General features: G+C 58.6%; 2 protein-coding genes across 23 annotated transcripts; both read left to right on the top strand.

The window, feature by feature from the left end:
- The first annotated feature begins 2,524 nt into the window (after positions 1–2,524).
- MYADML2 (myeloid associated differentiation marker like 2) lies at positions 2,525–5,139 on the top strand. Its single transcript, XM_008997922.5, has 2 exons — positions 2,525–2,668; positions 2,858–5,139. Exon 2 carries the CDS (start codon positions 3,037–3,039, stop codon positions 3,958–3,960), a length of 924 nt encoding a protein of 307 aa, XP_008996170.1. The 5' UTR covers positions 2,525–2,668; positions 2,858–3,036; the 3' UTR covers positions 3,961–5,139.
- Positions 5,140–6,976: 1,837 nt separating this feature from the next.
- On the top strand, positions 6,977–14,131 carry PYCR1 (pyrroline-5-carboxylate reductase 1). Of its 22 annotated transcripts, none has more exons than XR_013536075.1 (8): positions 6,977–9,336; positions 9,981–10,106; positions 10,341–10,411; positions 11,021–11,200; positions 11,393–11,611; positions 11,791–11,883; positions 12,020–12,183; positions 13,134–13,954. XR_013536075.1 is itself a non-coding variant. In XM_078374979.1 (8 exons), the coding sequence occupies exons 1-8, from the start codon at positions 7,469–7,471 to the stop codon at positions 13,297–13,299; spliced, it is 2,973 nt and encodes a 990-aa protein (XP_078231105.1). In that variant the 5' UTR covers positions 6,977–7,468; the 3' UTR covers positions 13,300–14,131. The 22 variants fall into 22 exon arrangements, 17 of the variants coding, with proteins under 17 accessions (XP_078231105.1, XP_078231104.1, XP_078231106.1 ...); XM_078374979.1 differs by having other exon boundaries at positions 10,255–10,411; positions 13,134–14,131; XM_078374978.1 differs by having other exon boundaries at positions 10,255–10,411; positions 11,390–11,611; positions 13,134–14,131.
- Positions 14,132–16,052: the final 1,921 nt, after the last annotated feature.

Raw genomic sequence — 16,052 nt, 5'->3', positions numbered from 1 at the left:
GGGCATGTTGGTGCATGCCTATAGTCCCAGCTACTTGGGAGGCTGAGGCAGGAGAATTGCTTGAACCCAGAAGGTGGAGGTTGCGGTGAGCCGAGATTGTGCCATTGCATTCCAGTCTGGGTAACAACAGTGAAACTCCATCTCAAAAAAAAAAAAAAAAAAATACAAAAGTTAGCCAGGCATGGTGGCAAGTGACTGTAGTCCTAGCTACTGGGGAGGCTGAGGCAGGAGAATCGCTTAAACCTGCTAGAGAGAGGTTGCAATGGGCCAAGGTTGTGCCACTACACTCCAGCCTGGGCGACAGAGCAAGACTCCATCTCAAAAAAATAGTGGAGGTCTAGTGTGGTGGTTGTCTCATGCCTGTAATCCCAGACATGTGCCAGGTTGAGGTGGCGGGATTGCTTGAGGCCAGGAGATAGAGACAAGCCTGGGTTAACACAGAGAGACCCTATCTCTACAAAACATACAAACATTAGCCAGGAGTGGTGACTTGAAACTATAGTCTCACCTACTGAGGAGGCTGAGGTGGGAGGATGGATTGAGGGCAGGAGTTCAAGGTTGCAGTGAGTGGTGACTATACCACTGTACTCCAGCCTGGGTGACATGAGTGAGACTCTCTCTCAAAAAAATAAAAGCGGAGACTATTTGAGAACACAGCCCCCTGAGAGGCATGACAGCCACACGCAAGGCATAATCCCTAATGAGAGCTTCATGAAAAAAATTTTAAAAGCTGTAACATGAATTTTGAGGACAGGTAGGAAAAACAGAACATAAACCATGTATTGTGTTATGATCATTCTTAAATTTCTGGAATGTGCCAGTGTGCTGAGGTTCTCTGGAGGAATAGCCCTGTTCTTTTTTTTGAGAAGGAGTCTCTCACCCAGGCTGGAGTGCAGTGGCAAGATCTCAGCTCATTGCAGCCTCCGCCTCCTGGGTTCAAGAGATTCTTCCTGCCTCAGCCTCCTAAATAGCTTGGATTACAGGCTCCCACCATCATGCCCAGCTAACATTTGTATTATTATTATTATTTTATTTATTTATTTTTTTTGAGACGGAGTTTCACTCTTGTTACCCAGGCTGGAGTGCAATGGCGCGATCTCGGCTCACCGCAACCTCCACCTCCTGGGTTCAGGCAATTCTCCTACTTCAGCCTCCCGAGTAGCTGGGATTACAGGCACGCACCACCATGCCCAGCTAATTTTTTGTATTTTTAGTAGAGACGGGGTTTCACACATTTGTAATTTTTGTAGAGATGGAGGCTCACCATGTTGGCCAGGCTGGTCTTGAACTGCTGACCTCAGGTGATCCGCCTCCCTTGGCCTCCCAAAGTCCTGGGATCAGAGGCGTGAGCCATCGTGCCCAGCCAGCCTTGTTCTTAGGAAGACCAGGTCTATGGAATCTAGGGTTGCATTGTCATATTTGCAGAATTAATTAATTAATGAGGTGTCTGGGGGGAGAGAGAGTTCACACATGACAAAACCTCAATGAGTTTTGAATCTAGGTGAAGGGTATATGAATGTTTGTTGTGCTATTTTGCAGCCCTTCTGTGGATTTGTTTTTTCTAACTAAAAAGTTCAGGAAATACCTACAAGGATATACTGGACCATGTTCAAAGTGGTTAAATCCAGGTAATGGAATTACAGGCAATTTTTCTTTCTCTTTTCCTGTATTGATTGGGCCAGAGCATGTACAAAATTTAGTAAGAAATCTTTTTTTCCTTTTCAAAAACATTTCATATTTTAGCTTAAAAATGGAAGAGTTGGGAGTGACTGCAGGTGGTAAAATAAATAAATAAATAAAAAGGCCCAGGCAAGAGGATCACTTGAGCCTGGGAGGTCAAGGTTGCAGTGAGCCACGATCTCATCACTGCACTCTAGCCTGGGTGACAGAGCTAGACCCTGTCTCAAAAGAAAAAGGTCCAGTGGCTCATGCCTATAATCCCAGCTCTTTGGGAGGCTGAGGCAGGAGGATCACTAGGTCAAGAGATCGAGACCAGCCTGGCCAACATGGTGAACCCCCGTCTGTACTAAAAATACAAAAATTATCTGGGTGTGGGCAGGCACTGTAATCCCAGTTACTCAGGAGGCTGAGGCAGGAGAATCTCTTGAATCTGGAAGGCAGAGTGAGCAGAGATCGCACCACTGCACTCCAGCCTGGGCAAAAGAGTGAGACTGTCTCAAAAAAAAAGGAGAGTTCAATGTTTTTCTAGGTGTTCAATGTGAAGGACAAGTGAAGAGCTACGAATCGATCCCTGCAGACAAGAACTAACAGTCAAATGTCTCTGCTCCAAGCAGGCTAGGGACAAGATGGAATGAGGGTGGGGAGGGGGGCCCTTGAGGAGTAGAAGCCAGGGTCTCCTTACTCTGCTCCCAGTACTGCCACAGCAGAGCCCTGCGAGGCCTGGGCAATGGTAGCAGGGTCCTGAAGCCCGCGCAGGCTCTGAACTATCTTGCTGTCCGGAAGGGGTGGGGTAAATGTTGGGGAAAATGCCCAGAAGCCTGGGATCCCTAGCTGCCGCCTTCCTGCCTCCTTTGCCCCTCCCCCGTGCGGCTGGCCCTGGAGGCTGTAGGAGCTGGGGTTACCCCATGGGGACCCTCATGTTCTCTTCTCCCCTCCATCTCCCTCCCCTCCCCACAAGCGTGCAACCAGCTGACCAGACTGACAGCAGGTGCGTGGAAGGTGGGAGGCGGGAGGTGGGAGGCGGGGAGGCGGGGAGGCGGAGGTGGGGTGACGCCAGCAGCCTATGGGTTAATGATCCTGGCAGGGGCTCCACAGGGGATCAGGGTCAAATGTCTAAGATGGGGACAGGCACATGGGCTACTATTCTGGGGCTCTGATCACGGCTGTCTATTTATAGGGCTGGGGGGGGCCGCCTCACATAGGCAGCAGAGAGGCTGCCCTACTGCAATGTCACCGTCCTCACCGCCTCTGCAGGCTGCGAACACCTACCACTACTGCAAGGGACTGAGGGGCCTTGACCTAGCAAGAACGCCAGGGCCTTGGGGCACTGTGTGAACTGGTAACGTGGCTGCCCACATGGGCAGCAGCATGGAGCCCCCTGAGGGTGCGTACCTGTACCTGGGCGCTGTGATGTCCCCCGTGGGTACAGCCCGCGTGCTGCAGCTGGCCTTTGGCTGCACCACTTTCAGCCTGGTGGCCCACCGGGGCGGCTTCACGGGTGTCCAGGGTACCTTCTGCATGGCTGCCTGGGGCTTCTGCTTTACTGTCTCTGCACTGGTGGTGGCCTGCGAGTTCACAAGGCTCCATGGCTGCCTCCGGCTTTCCTGGGGCAACTTCACGGCTGCCTTCGCCATGCTGGCCACCCTGCTGTGCGCCACAGCTGCGGTCCTGTATCCGCTGTACTTCGCCCAGTGGGAGTGCCCACCCAAGCCTGCCGGATGTGCTGCCAGGGACTTCCGCCTGGCAGCCAGCGTCTTTGCTGGACTCCTCTTCCTGGCCTACGCTGTGGAGGTGGCCCTGACACGGGCTCGGCCTGGCCAGGTGACCAGCTACATGGCGACCATGTCGGGGCTGCTTAAGATCGTCCAGGCCTTTGTGGCCTGCATCATCTTCGGGGCACTGGTCCACGACAGCCGCTACGGGCGCTACGTGGCCACCCAGTGGTGCGTGGCCGTCTACAGCCTTTGCTTTCTGGCCACGGTGGCCGTGGTGGTCCTGAGTGTGATGGGCCACACAGGGGGCCTGGGCTGCCCCTTTGACCGGTTGGTTGTGGTGTACACCTTCCTGGCTGTGCTCCTGTACCTCAGCGCTTCCGTGATCTGGCCAGTCTTCTGTTTCGATCCCAAGTACGGCGAGCCTGGACGGCCCCCCGACTGCGCTCAAGGCAGCTGTCCCTGGGATAGCCAGCTGGTGGTGGCCATTTTCACTTACATCAACCTGCTCCTGTACATCATCGACCTTGCCTACTCCCAGAGGATTCGCTTTGTGCCCAGCCTGTAGCCCACAGCAGCAGCTGCCCACCTCCATTCTCTGGCCAGCATCTCCAGGCCCCTTGAGGGGGACTCAGGTGAAGGTGTCAAGTAGTGAGCAGAAGGGAAGCCAAGAGCTCAGGGTAGATGAAGTGCATTGGGAGAGGTCACTCCCCAACTTCCAGGGTGGGCTCACAGAAGGGCAGAGGGACAGGGGCTGGGTAGTAGGGCAGAGGCCCAGAGCAGAGGCAGGGAGAGCCTCCCCTTGGCCAATCCCCAGCTCGCTCTCTCACCACTTCCCAGTGCTCCTGGAGCTCAGTGCTGGTCACTGCAACATAGGGAAAACCTTAAAGCAGCTGCTGTTGTGACCCATTCTGCTGCTGGGGACACAAGGCTGGAAGGATTTGCGAGGCACCCAGTACCTCCAGTAGTGTCTGGAGACCACACTCAGGCTGGCTAAGGCAAGCCGAAAAAGGAATGATTTCCAGAGGAGACAAACCCAGGAGAGCACCTGGGCCAGGCAAAGGGAGGAGGGGCATAGGGAGCCAGAACCACCTCCTGGCTCGGAGGGGCAGCTCCCAGAACCCTGGGACCAAGAGGTCTGCTTGGGGGGCTGTGCCAGCTCACAGACAAGGAGCCAGAAATCTGGACCAGCCTCTCCCACTCAACTTTGGGAAGCCTCTGGGCTAGTGGCCACAGCCTTCGGGACCAGAGCTAAGACTGTGCTATGGTGAAACCAGGCTGCCTCTGGTGTCCTCAGGCTGGAGGTGGCGCAGGTGGCCTGGAAGAGCCTGTAGAGGTCGGTGGCACCAAGTGCACCGTGTGCAGGGAGGAGACGGTTCTGCCTCAGCCATGGAGCCCCACCCAGACACCCACCATCGGCTGTGGTGAAGCAGCTTCAGCTGTGACCCAGTGGGCACCCATGGCACTGGAGGGAGCCCGGTTGAGGGCGGCCACTGGACAGTCTGGGCACTGCTCGCCTCTGCTCAAGGGTCCAGTTGCCAGACACTCCTGACACCGGGGCTGCCACCCTCTATGCTCCAGCCAGTTTCTCCTGCACAGAAGCCCAGCCCAGCCTGAACCAGCCTGGAGCCGACCCACTGGCCATCCCTGAGCCCAAGCCAGATGGGCGGTGGCACCACAGCCCCTCAGCCCATTAACTAGGCCCAGACGTCTTTGAGCGGGAAATAAATGCTGATGTTTAGACACACCCTGCCTCTGGCCCAGCAGTCTCTTCTGAGGGAGCCGTGGGCACCAGCCACTCCCAGCGACCCATCTCAGCACGCTCTGGGGGAAGGCTGAAGAAAGTGGCCCTGGGTGTATCCCAAGATTGTGGTGCAGGGAAGGCTGGGCTCCTTAGGGTCTGAGCAGCCTCCTGGGGATGGGGCAGGCAGTAACCTCTGCCTCAGAGGGGTGACAGGCCAGTCTAGCTCAGATGGGCCTGTGGCTCATGCCCATCTCTCCCAGAGGTCCTCAGCGCTCACCTCCTTCCCCTAACACCCATCTAGGCATCTCTGGAGGCCCTGGACATGAAGGTAGACAGACACATTGCTGCTCCTTTTGGACTGCAGTCCCCATAGTCACACCTGTGCTGCTGCCAGGATGTGAGGAAGGGCCTCTGTGGGTCACTGGGGAGGGGCTCGCTTGTGTTAGCAACAAACAGGGTCTGACCAAGCAGGTGGGTGTTTTGGGCTCAGTGGCTGATCCTAGACAAGGGCAGTCAGCTGTGGAGTCTGTCGCTGGCTGAGGGCGGTGGTGAGGGGGCACAGGGACCACCTGCCTCCTGACTCTAGGGGAGACCTGGACACCAGTCTTGGAGGGGCCCTGGCCTCCTTCTCTCCTTTCTTTGCTGGCCAGAATTCTGAAATGAGTTGTCAGCAACTTCCCAGTTTCCTCCCTGTCCAGTGGCCTTCTGCCCCCAATACTCCACCAACCTATTACTAAATCTCAAAGGTCCTGAGGAAGAGAAAGGAAGGGGAGGGGATCAGGGCTGGGCAGCTTGCTTCAGAGTCAGTCCTGTTGACAGTGTATCCTTAGCCCAGAGGGCTGTCCATGTTGAGTTTTGGGTTTTTAGGGAAAAGCATTACTTGCTTTTATCACTTAATGATAACATGATTTTGAAACTGGATCTGAAAGCGCTGTGGCAACACTAGGCTTCATGCCCCAGGTTTGAGCTGTCCATCTGGACAAGCTCCTCCCATGGCCACCACACAGAGGCCTCCCAGTGTTGGTGGTGGTCATTACGTGTCCACACAGGGGGACCAGGTGGACAGATGATAGCTAGAACACGTGGCCCTGACGCTGCTGCAGGAGCATACCAGGTCTTCTGAAACGACATGCTAGAACAGCCTGTCATCATCTGAGAAACAGCATGGAAAACATAAGGCAGCTCCAGCCGGGCGTAGTGGCTCACACCTGTAATCCCAGCACTTCAGGAGGCCGAGGTGGGCAGATCACCTGAGGTTGGGAGTTGAGACCACCCTGACCAACATGGAGAAACCCCGTCTCTACTAAAAATAAAAAATTAACTGGATGTGGTGGCACATGCCTGTAATCCCAGCTACTCTGGAGGCTGAGGCAAGAGAATCACTTGAACCCGGGAGGCGGAGGTTGCGTTGAACCGAGATCGCGTTGCTGCACTGCAGCCTGGACAACGGGAGTGAAACTCCATCTCAAAACAACAAAAAGAAAAACATAAGGCAGCTCCTGTCACTCCTTGGTAGGGGGATGGGCTGTCAATGATCACTTCTGACTTTGCCCTTTAATGCTGCCACCTACAGGAACTCTTGACTATCCAGAGGTTTAAACGAAGACCAGGATGAACTCCTAGCATGTCTTCAGGTGAAATGACTGGAGCTTCACTTTCTTTAAAACCCAGGGCAGGCAAGATGCTCCAGGACTGGGGGATGCTCCGGGCGGCCTGGGAGCTGGGACTTGATGGGATCGGCTTCCTGGGTTTGCTGGTGGAGCGCCACCGTGTGCCCAGCTAAAAAAAGCTCAGATGGTAGTGCCCGTGGCTGAAGTGTTAAGCCAATTTCTTTCTTTTCCTTTTCTTTTCTTTTTTTTTTGAGACGGAGTCTAGCTCTGTCACCCAGGCTGGAGTGCAGTGGCCTGATCCCAGCTCACAGTAACCTCTCCGCCCCCTGGGTTCAAATGATTCTACTGCCTCAGCCTCTCCAGCAGCTGGGATCACAGGAGTGAGCCACCACAGCCAGCTAATTTTTTTTTCTGTATTTTTAGTAGACGGGGCTTCACCATGTTGACCAGGCTGGTCTCAAACTCCTGACCTCAGGTGATCTGCCGCCCGAGCCTCCCAAAGTGCTAGCAGTACAGGCGTGAGCCACCACGCCAGGTCAAAAGAGTGATATATTTAAAATGCTTCCACTTGTGAAATTATTTTCAACCCTATCCTCACCAGAAAAGAAAAGAAAAAAAAAAAGGAAAGAAAACACTGTGCAGCCGGGCTTCTGTAAACGCGATGGCAGGAGGGATCAATTCCCAGAGAATGCCTGCCCTGCACCCAGAGACACCAGCTTGACATGTCCCTGTCCCGGTGGCCCACGAAAAAGCCTTGCACGGAGAACCCCTCACAAGCGCCCCTGACAATTAGACGCCCCTCACGGAGAGGCTCCCCTCACACGCAGGCTCCCCTCACACGCAGGCTCCCCTCACACGCAGGCTCCCCTCACGGGCAGGCTCCCCTCACGGGCAGGCTCCCCTCACGGGCAGGCTCCCCTCACACGCAGGCTCCCCTCACACGCAGGCTCCCCTCACGGGCAGTCTCCCCTCACACGCAGGCTCCCCTCACGGGCAGTCTCCCCTCACACGCAGGCTCCCCTCACGGGCAGGCTCCCCTCACACGCAGGCTCCCCTCACACGCAGGCTCCCCTCACACGCAGGCTCCCCTCACGGGCAGGCTCCCCTCACACGCAGGCTCCCCTCACGGGCAGGCTCCCCTCACACGCAGGCTCCCCTCACACGCAGGCTCCCCTCACGGGCAGGCTCCCCTCACACGCAGGCTCCCCTCACACGCAGGCTCCCCTCACGGGCAGGCTCCCCTCACGGGCAGGCTCCCCTCACACGCAGGCTCCCCTCACGGGCAGGCTCCCCTCACGGGCAGGCTCCCCTCACACGCAGGCTCCCCTCACACGCAGGCTCCCCTCACAGGCAGGCTCCCCTCACGGGCAGGCTCCCCTCACACGCAGGCTCCCCTCACGGGCAGGCTCCCCTCACGGGCAGGCTCCCCTCACACGCAGGCTCCCCTCACGGGCAGGCTCCCCTCACGGGCAGGCTCCCCTCACACGCAGGCTCCCCTCACGGGCAGGCTCCCCTCACGGGCAGGCTCCCCTCACGGGCAGGCTCCCCTCACACGCAGGCTCCCCTCACACGCAGGCTCCCCTCACACGCAGGCTCCCCTCACGGGCAGGCTCCCCTCACACGCAGGCTCCCCTCACACGCAGGCTCCCCTCACACGCAGGCTCCCCTCACACGCAGGCTCCCCTCACACGCAGGCTCCCCTCACACGCAGGCTCCCCTCACACGCAGGCTCCCCTCACACGCAGGCTCCCCTCACGGGCAGGCTCCCCTCACACGCAGGCTCCCCTCACGGGCAGGCTCCCCTCACACGCAGGCTCCCCTCACACGCAGGCTCCCCTCACACGCAGGCTCCCCTCACACGCAGGCTCCCCTCACGGGCAGGCTCCCCTCACACGCAGGCTCCCCTCACACGCAGGCTCCCCTCACGGGCAGGCTCCCCTCACACGCAGGCTCCCCTCACGGGCAGGCTCCCCTCACACGCAGGCTCCCCTCACACGCAGGCTCCCCTCACGGGCAGGCTCCCCTCACACGCAGGCTCCCCTCACACGCAGGCTCCCCTCACACGCAGGCTCCCCTCACACGCAGGCTCCCCTCACGGGCAGGCTCCCCTCACACGCAGGCTCCCCTCACGGGCAGGCTCCCCTCACACGCAGGCTCCCCTCACACGCAGGCTCCCCTCACGGGCAGGCTCCCCTCACGCGCCGGCTCCCCTCACGCGCAGGCTCCCCTCACGGGCAGGCTCCCCTCACGGGCAGGCTCCCCTCACACGCAGGCTCCCCTCACGGGCAGGCTCCCCTCACACGCAGGCTCCCCTCACGGGCAGGCTCCCCTCACGCGCCGGCTCCCCTCACGGGCAGGCTCCCCTCACACGCAGGCTCCCCTCACGGGCAGGCTCCCCTCACACGCAGGCTCCCCTCACGGGCAGGCTCCCCTCACACGCAGGCTCCCCTCACACGCAGGCTCCCCTCACACGCAGGCTCCCCTCACGCGCCGGCTCCCCTCACGCGCAGGCGTCCCTCGGACCGCCCCTCCGCCAGCGTCCTCAGACCTCTAGTGCAAGTCCCGGGAAGCGCTACTCAGAGAAGCGCGAGTAGGTGCCCCGAGTGGAGGGGTGGGTGCCTGAGAGGGGGTCCGTCCGGGCGCAGGGGTTCGGTGGGGCGCGCGAGAGACGGGTCTGGCGGGCGGCGTGGGTGGGGGCTCCCGGATGATGCAACCGCTCCGGCGCCGCCGCGCGCTCTGAGTGGCCAGCGCCTTGTGGCCGCGCCCGGATTTGCCAGCGCGGCGGGGGCGGGGGCGGTGTGTGGGTGCCGCGTGGCGAGCGCGGAGCTGAGGACTGGGGACCATCTGCGCGCGGTAGCTGGGCTGGGATCGGGCTCTGGGAATAGTGGGCGGCGGCCACCGGGTGGGTAGCGACGGTCGCCCAATTCCGAGAGGGGTGGGAACAAAGACCGGAGACCCCCCCGGGCGCCAGGCCCTCCCCGGACTTTCCCCCTCCAGTCACTTCCTCTGCGGAGCCTGGACCCCTTCAGTAGATGCAGGACCCTCGGCAGCTGCCCGGGGATCGCCGCTCTGTCCAGGGTCCCCGGAGCAGTTAACGGGTCGGGGCTACGGACAGCAAAGTGGAAAGTTAGACCAGCTGGGACCAAGGGAGGTGGGCACGCGGCTGTGGGAGGAACGGCCATGCTGGAACTACCCCCCCAACTTGCTCTGGATCCTGCCGGTCTCGTCCCGCAGCTGCCTCTGCAGAGCCGGTGTCAACTGTGGGGGCTTTGGGCCAGGGGTCTCCGGACAGCATGAGCGTGGGCTTCATCGGTGCTGGCCAGCTGGCTTTTGCCCTGGCCAAGGGCTTCACAGCAGCAGGTAGGCCCCTGGGTGGGGGACGGTGAGGCCCAGTGGGAGAGGCTGGCCTCTTTCCCCTTCTGCAGCGCTGGGGGCTGAATGTGGGGGACTAGGTCTCAAGGCCTGAGTCCTGGGGGAACTAGGAGCTTGTGTGTATTTGGGGCTTTAGGTGTGCTGTCTTATACCCTCCTTCCTGGGAATGGGGAGGGACAGAGGCCAGAACTGGCCGTGAAGAGGAGCTCTTTCCCCTCTCAGGCATCCTGGCTGCCCACAAGATAATGGCCAGCTCCCCAGACATGGATCTGGACACAGTTTCTGCCCTCAGGGTAGGTGAAGGTGGAAGGGAGGAAGGAGACTGAGTCCCTGTGGAGCTGGGCATGGAGAGGCAGGAGTGTGTGCTGCAGCCCCCACCCCAGTGAGGGCAGGGTCCCTGGGCTGGGGTCTCGTCTCCTGCCTCCTCATCATGCCAATTGCTCTTGGGAGCTGGGTGGTGGGAATGTGTACAGCTGATGAGAGGGGGCTATTCTGGAATGTAGTTCCCTGCACAAGGTTAAAGTTTGAGCAGGGCTCCTCTGGGGGCCTGGCAGGTGGGTCCACAGCCTGCCAGCCAAAAAACACACCTGGAGATGGCAGGCACACCACTGGAGACCACCACTCACACGTGGAGGGCAGGGGTCTGGGTTGGCAGTCCGAGACGGGTGACAGGGTGGTGGCGTGGATGGAGGCTCTTTTTCTGTCTGTAATAGGAACACATTCCACAAAGAGTTTTTCCTCAATTTCTGGGTGGGAAGGGTAATTGAAGGGGTGGTCAGAGGCCTGAGCCCCCAGCCCTGCCCACCCCCAACTCCAGCATTCTCTGTGCCATTCTGCCCTTGGGTTGGTGGGGGTGCGGACAGTCATAGGACCAGGCTGAGCCCACCTGTTGCCTCCCGCAGAAGATCGGGGTGAAGCTGACACCCCATAACAAGGAGACGGTGCAGCACAGTGATGTGCTCTTCCTGGCCGTGAAGCCACACATCATCCCCTTCATCCTGGATGAGATAGGTGCCGACATCGAGGATAGGCACATCGTGGTGTCCTGCGCAGCCGGTGTCACCATTAGCTCCATTGAGAAGGTAGCACTGTAGGCCCAGCGGGGTGTGGAGAGGGTAGACTGGAGCCCTGGCCCTCAGTGCTTCCGTTTTCATCTGCAAAAGGGTTCCAAGTGTCCCAGCCCACCGAGAGAATGCGGGCACTGTTCGGTGGGGTAAGTGCATCTAGGCGCTGTGTCCAAGGCCAGACTGACACACTGGTTTCTCCTCCAGAAGCTGTCAGCATTTCGGCCAGGTCCCAGGGTCATCCGATGCATGACCAATACTCCAGTCCTGGTGCGGGAGGGGGCCACTGTGTATGCCACAGGCACACATGCCCAGGTGGAAGATGGGAGGCTCCTGGAGCAGCTGCTGAGCAGCGTGGGCTTCTGCACAGAGGTGGAGGAGGACCTGATCAACGCCGTCACGGGGCTCAGTGGCAGCGGCCCTGCCTACGTGAGGACTGTGGGGGCAGCTGGTGGGAGCAGAGACTTCCCAGGACCACAGGGTGCATCTGTGCCTGCCCCCCTGGGAGGACCAGGGTGGAGGGCTCCAAGGCTGTGGGAACTGGAGCTTGCCCAGAGGGGAAGGATGAGAGGCCCAGGACAGAGGCTCAGGGTGCCTTCTCCCCACAGGCGTTCACAGCCCTGGATGCTCTGGCTGATGGGGGCGTGAAGATGGGGCTTCCAAGGCGCCTGGCAGTCCGCCTCGGGGCCCAGGCCCTCCTGGTCAGTGTGTTCCCTGACCCTCTGGTGGGGCTGCTCTGGGAGCAGCAGAGTTGGGAGTGAGCCGGTTCTGCAGTGGCTGGGGAAGTGCCCTGCAGAGGCAGGTGGGTGCCCACAGCCATCAACCTTCTGGCTGCAGGGGGCTGCCAAGATGCTGCTGCACTCGGAACAGCACCCAGGCCAGCTCAAGGACCACGTCTGCTCTCCTGGTGGGGCCACCATCCATGCCTTGCACGTGCTGGAAAGTGGGGGCTTCCGCTCCCTGCTCATCAACGCCGTGGAAGCCTCCTGCATCCGCACACGGTGGGCTCCTGATCTGCGTGCATCCCTGGTTATGTCCTGGCATGGCCGAGGCCTCCTTTTCACACACATCTGCTCATTCACACACTCAGCAGATATGTATTGCACTCTGGCCTGGCGTTGGGCAGGACACGGGGGGCCCTGAGGTTCCCTGGGGCGTTATTGTGGGCAGTGCCCCCACCTTCCATTTTCTGCGAGAAGGGGACGTCCACAGAGGGACCCAGATGCCCTGCCCTGTGCTCCCCACATAGGTCCACGGTCATCACAGCCAGGAGGGTTATTCAAGCCAGGGGCCACACCAGTAGGGTGGCAGGGTGGCCAGGCACATCAGGAAACCTCTGTGGGCCAGGTTCTACTTTCTTCCTTCTCTGACTGGGAGATTAAGTAAGTTAGACCAGCCGGACATGCAGTAGCATCCAGGCACAAGGAAAACTCCATGGAAAGTGAAAGAGAAGCAAAGAGCAGAAGAGAGATGGAGTTTGCTGTTTGCCTGGGATCCCACAGCTGGTCAGGGTCAGGCTGGGAGCCGCTGTCCCCAGTTAAGGTTTGCAGGGTGGGTAAGGACATCTTTCTCGCCACACTGGCCGCTCTCCAGCCCAGACACCCTCAGAGCCTGCTGAGTGCCAGAGTGTGACAGTGAGGGGAACACGGAGTTCCTGGCCTCACCTCCAGCCTGCAGGGGAGATGGGCGTAAACCCACATCCCATGGTGGGGTCATGAGGACTGGGTCTGGGGGGCACTGTGGGGAGATTTGGTGATGCCAGGCTGATTCGAATGAGGTGGGAGGGAGCTGAGCAGCTGTGCAAGAGTGGGTCACTGGCAGAGGGAATGAAAGGTGCTGAGATGGGAGTGACCACATCGCCCAGGCCTGACTGGCACTGGGAGCTATGGCTTTGCTCCCATGTCCCGGGTGCACATTTGTGCTCTGAACCTCACCTCTCCCACCTCTCCAGGGAGCTGCAGTCCATGGCTGACCAGGAGCAGGTGTCCCCAGCCGCCATCAAGAAGACCATCCTGGACAAAGTGAAGCTGGATTCCCCTGCAGGGGCTTCTCTGTCACCTTCTGGCCACGCCAAGCTGCTCCCCCACAGCCTGGCCCCAGCAGGCAAGAAGGATTGATGCATCCTGCCTGCCCACCATCCTGCCTCCACCTTCTCTTCTCTCCTCACTAGAGGGGATAGGAGGTCCCTGAGGTGGCCCACTGCCTGTGGCCCGGATCAGTGCAGGGAGCCAGCTGAGGACATAGCCAGGGAGGAGCCTCATCAATTCTTACTGGAAATTTTTGTGATCTCCAAGTGCCTCCCAGCCTAGAACAGGGTAGATTCCCCAAACTTAATCTCCTTTCTCCTCTACTCCCAAACCATGTCAGGACCACCTTCCTCTAGAGCTCAGGAGCCCAGAAGGTCTTCACCCACTCCTACCCCAGTGTCAGCTGGTGTAGGCTCCTTCCTGAGTGCAAAGGTCAGGGACCCCCTCTGTGAAGGCTTAGCGGAGGTGGGATCCCACCCTGCCTTCTACCCACTCCCTGCTCTGCACTCAGGTAGAAACCTCTCCTTCCCATGTAAGAAGGACCAGAGGGTCCCAGGCATCCCACACCCAGTGTGGCTCCTCTTGGCTGCCAAGCACCCAGATGCCATGGACATTTGGAGAAAGGGGTCCTTGGGTTGCTGGTGAACTTCCTGTGGCCATCGCCTTCAGCTCCTGACCTGCCTGGTAGGGTGCTATCACTTCTGTCCTGGCCCTTTAAGTTTTATAAATTGGTTTCCAGCCTCCAGTGCCCTAACTTCTCATTCTGCCGCATGAAGAGGGAGGATCTACCTGGGAGGGAGGGTGGTTACTGTGGATGGAATAGTGGAGGTCTTCAGCTGATGAAACAAGGCCTGCCACATCTTGGAGGGCATCTGCCTTACTGATTAAAATGTCAATATAATCTAATGCAAAAGTCTGCAAATTCAAGTGTTAGTCTCATGCAAAACCAACCCCCTGCCAGAAACAATAATGTTTGACCAAACTCCCAGGCACCCTGTGGCCAGTCAAGTAAACACATACAGTCAGCCATCCCAGGAGGCCCACTGGATTGGAGAAGCTGCTGAGGGTTGTGGGTTCCTTCAACCAACACACTGAGCATAGAGACAGCAGGATGAGGCCCCCCTTCCCTCCAGAGATAGTGCACACTGTGTGAGGGGAGCTGGGCCAGGTGGCCACAGGGTGTCAGGGTGTATGTGGGGGTCCAGAGTATGCAGGGGGGTCAGGGTGTGCAGAGGGGTCCAGGGTGTGCAAGGGAGTTCAGGGTATGCGTGGGGGCAGGTGTCAGGATAGCTGAGCAGCTTTCTGGGAACTTCATCCCAGGAACTCATTTCCAGAGAACCCACAGACCCACTGCAGAACCCTGCTTGGCATGTATGAGGTGTATGGAGAGGCGCTTGGGGGACAGAATCCAGCCCTTCCCTTCTGAGGGAGGGAAGACATGCAGGGAACAGGGAGAAGACGTTGCAGCAGGGCAGATGGCATGGCTGCACCCTCCACCACAACTGCCACAGTGGCGAGTCCCGGCCATTCCCCACCATACTGAGCACCCACCACACTCAGGCACAAAGGGGAGGGTAGATGGGGTGAGCACCTGCTGTCTGGCCTGGATCTGGCAGTGCAGGAGCTAGGTGGAGGACACAGATGGACAGTGCTGGGCTGGGAGTCTGCAGGTTCCCCTGAAGGCCCCCCCGCCGTGTGGGTGGACGTGGGATCAGGGCGGATGGGGAATGTACCTGAATCAGGGCTGTGAGCAACAGAATCACCCCTGCTCCAGCAAAGACCCTGGCACCCCCCCCACCTGGGCAGAGGTACCCCCAGAAGAGATGGTCCCACAGGCCACGTGCCTGCCTCAGGACCAAGGCTGCCCCTGACTGTTTCCATTGTGTCAAAGGCAGTTTCCCTGCCAGCACCCACTCTCGGGTTGCTGACACAGAGAAAGATGGGGTTGTGGAGCTGTCAAAGGCAAAGGTGGTTCTGGTCCGGGACATGAGGGAAGGCAGCAGGCGGCATGGATTTCTTTTTTTTTTTTTTTTTTTGAGGCAGACTTTCTCTTGTTACCCAGGCTGGAGTGCAATGGCGCGGTCTCCGCTCACCGCAACCTCCGCCTCCTGGGTTCAAGCAATTCTCCTGCCTCAGCCTCCCGAGTGGCTGGGACTATAGGTGCTCACCACCATGCCCAGCTAATTTTTGTATTTTTAGTATTTTGTATTTTTCATCTTGTTGACCAGGATGGTCTCGATCTCTTGACCTTGTGATCCACCCGCCTCAGCGTCCCAAAGTGCTGGGATTATAGGCGTAAGCCACCGTGCCCGGCCTCTTTTTTTCTTTAAAGAGATAAGGCGGAGAGAGATGCAAGATGGCTGATTGCTAACAGCTCGGGATTGTAGCTCCCAGTGAAAGCACAGAGAATGAGAGGACGCCACACTTTCAGACAAATTTTCATCGCTCACGGACCAGAAGATTTCCAGTGGAGGAGCCCCACGGGTCGCCAGCACGACTCTGGTGGCTGGTGCAGCAGTTTTGCCAGTGCCTCGGCATGGCAGCTCTTCATGCAGAGTAAACGGGACTGGTTCCCCTACTGACCGGTGTTTGGAGCTCCGGGAAGGCAGAGCCACTTGTTACGGACTCAAGAAGGAAGCCAGACCGGAGATTCCCGGGCAGAAGAGCACCATCAGTCTTATCGCTGCTATTTTGACCGGCGCAGTGGGTTGCTCGGATCCCAGCACTGGGAATCAATAAATTGGACTTCCACTCAGAAACCTAATTAGAAAGGTGGTAATTGTAAAGATGACAGATGGATAAATTTATAATAAAGGGAAGAAACCAGCCTAAAAAGGCCGAGA

This window comes from Callithrix jacchus, chromosome 5 (genome assembly GCF_049354715.1).
Source record: "Callithrix jacchus isolate 240 chromosome 5, calJac240_pri, whole genome shotgun sequence".
NCBI classification, from domain to species: domain Eukaryota; kingdom Metazoa; phylum Chordata; class Mammalia; order Primates; family Cebidae; genus Callithrix; species Callithrix jacchus.
The sequence above is the reverse complement of the archived record's forward strand: the minus strand, read 5'-3'. Positions and strand labels throughout refer to the sequence as shown.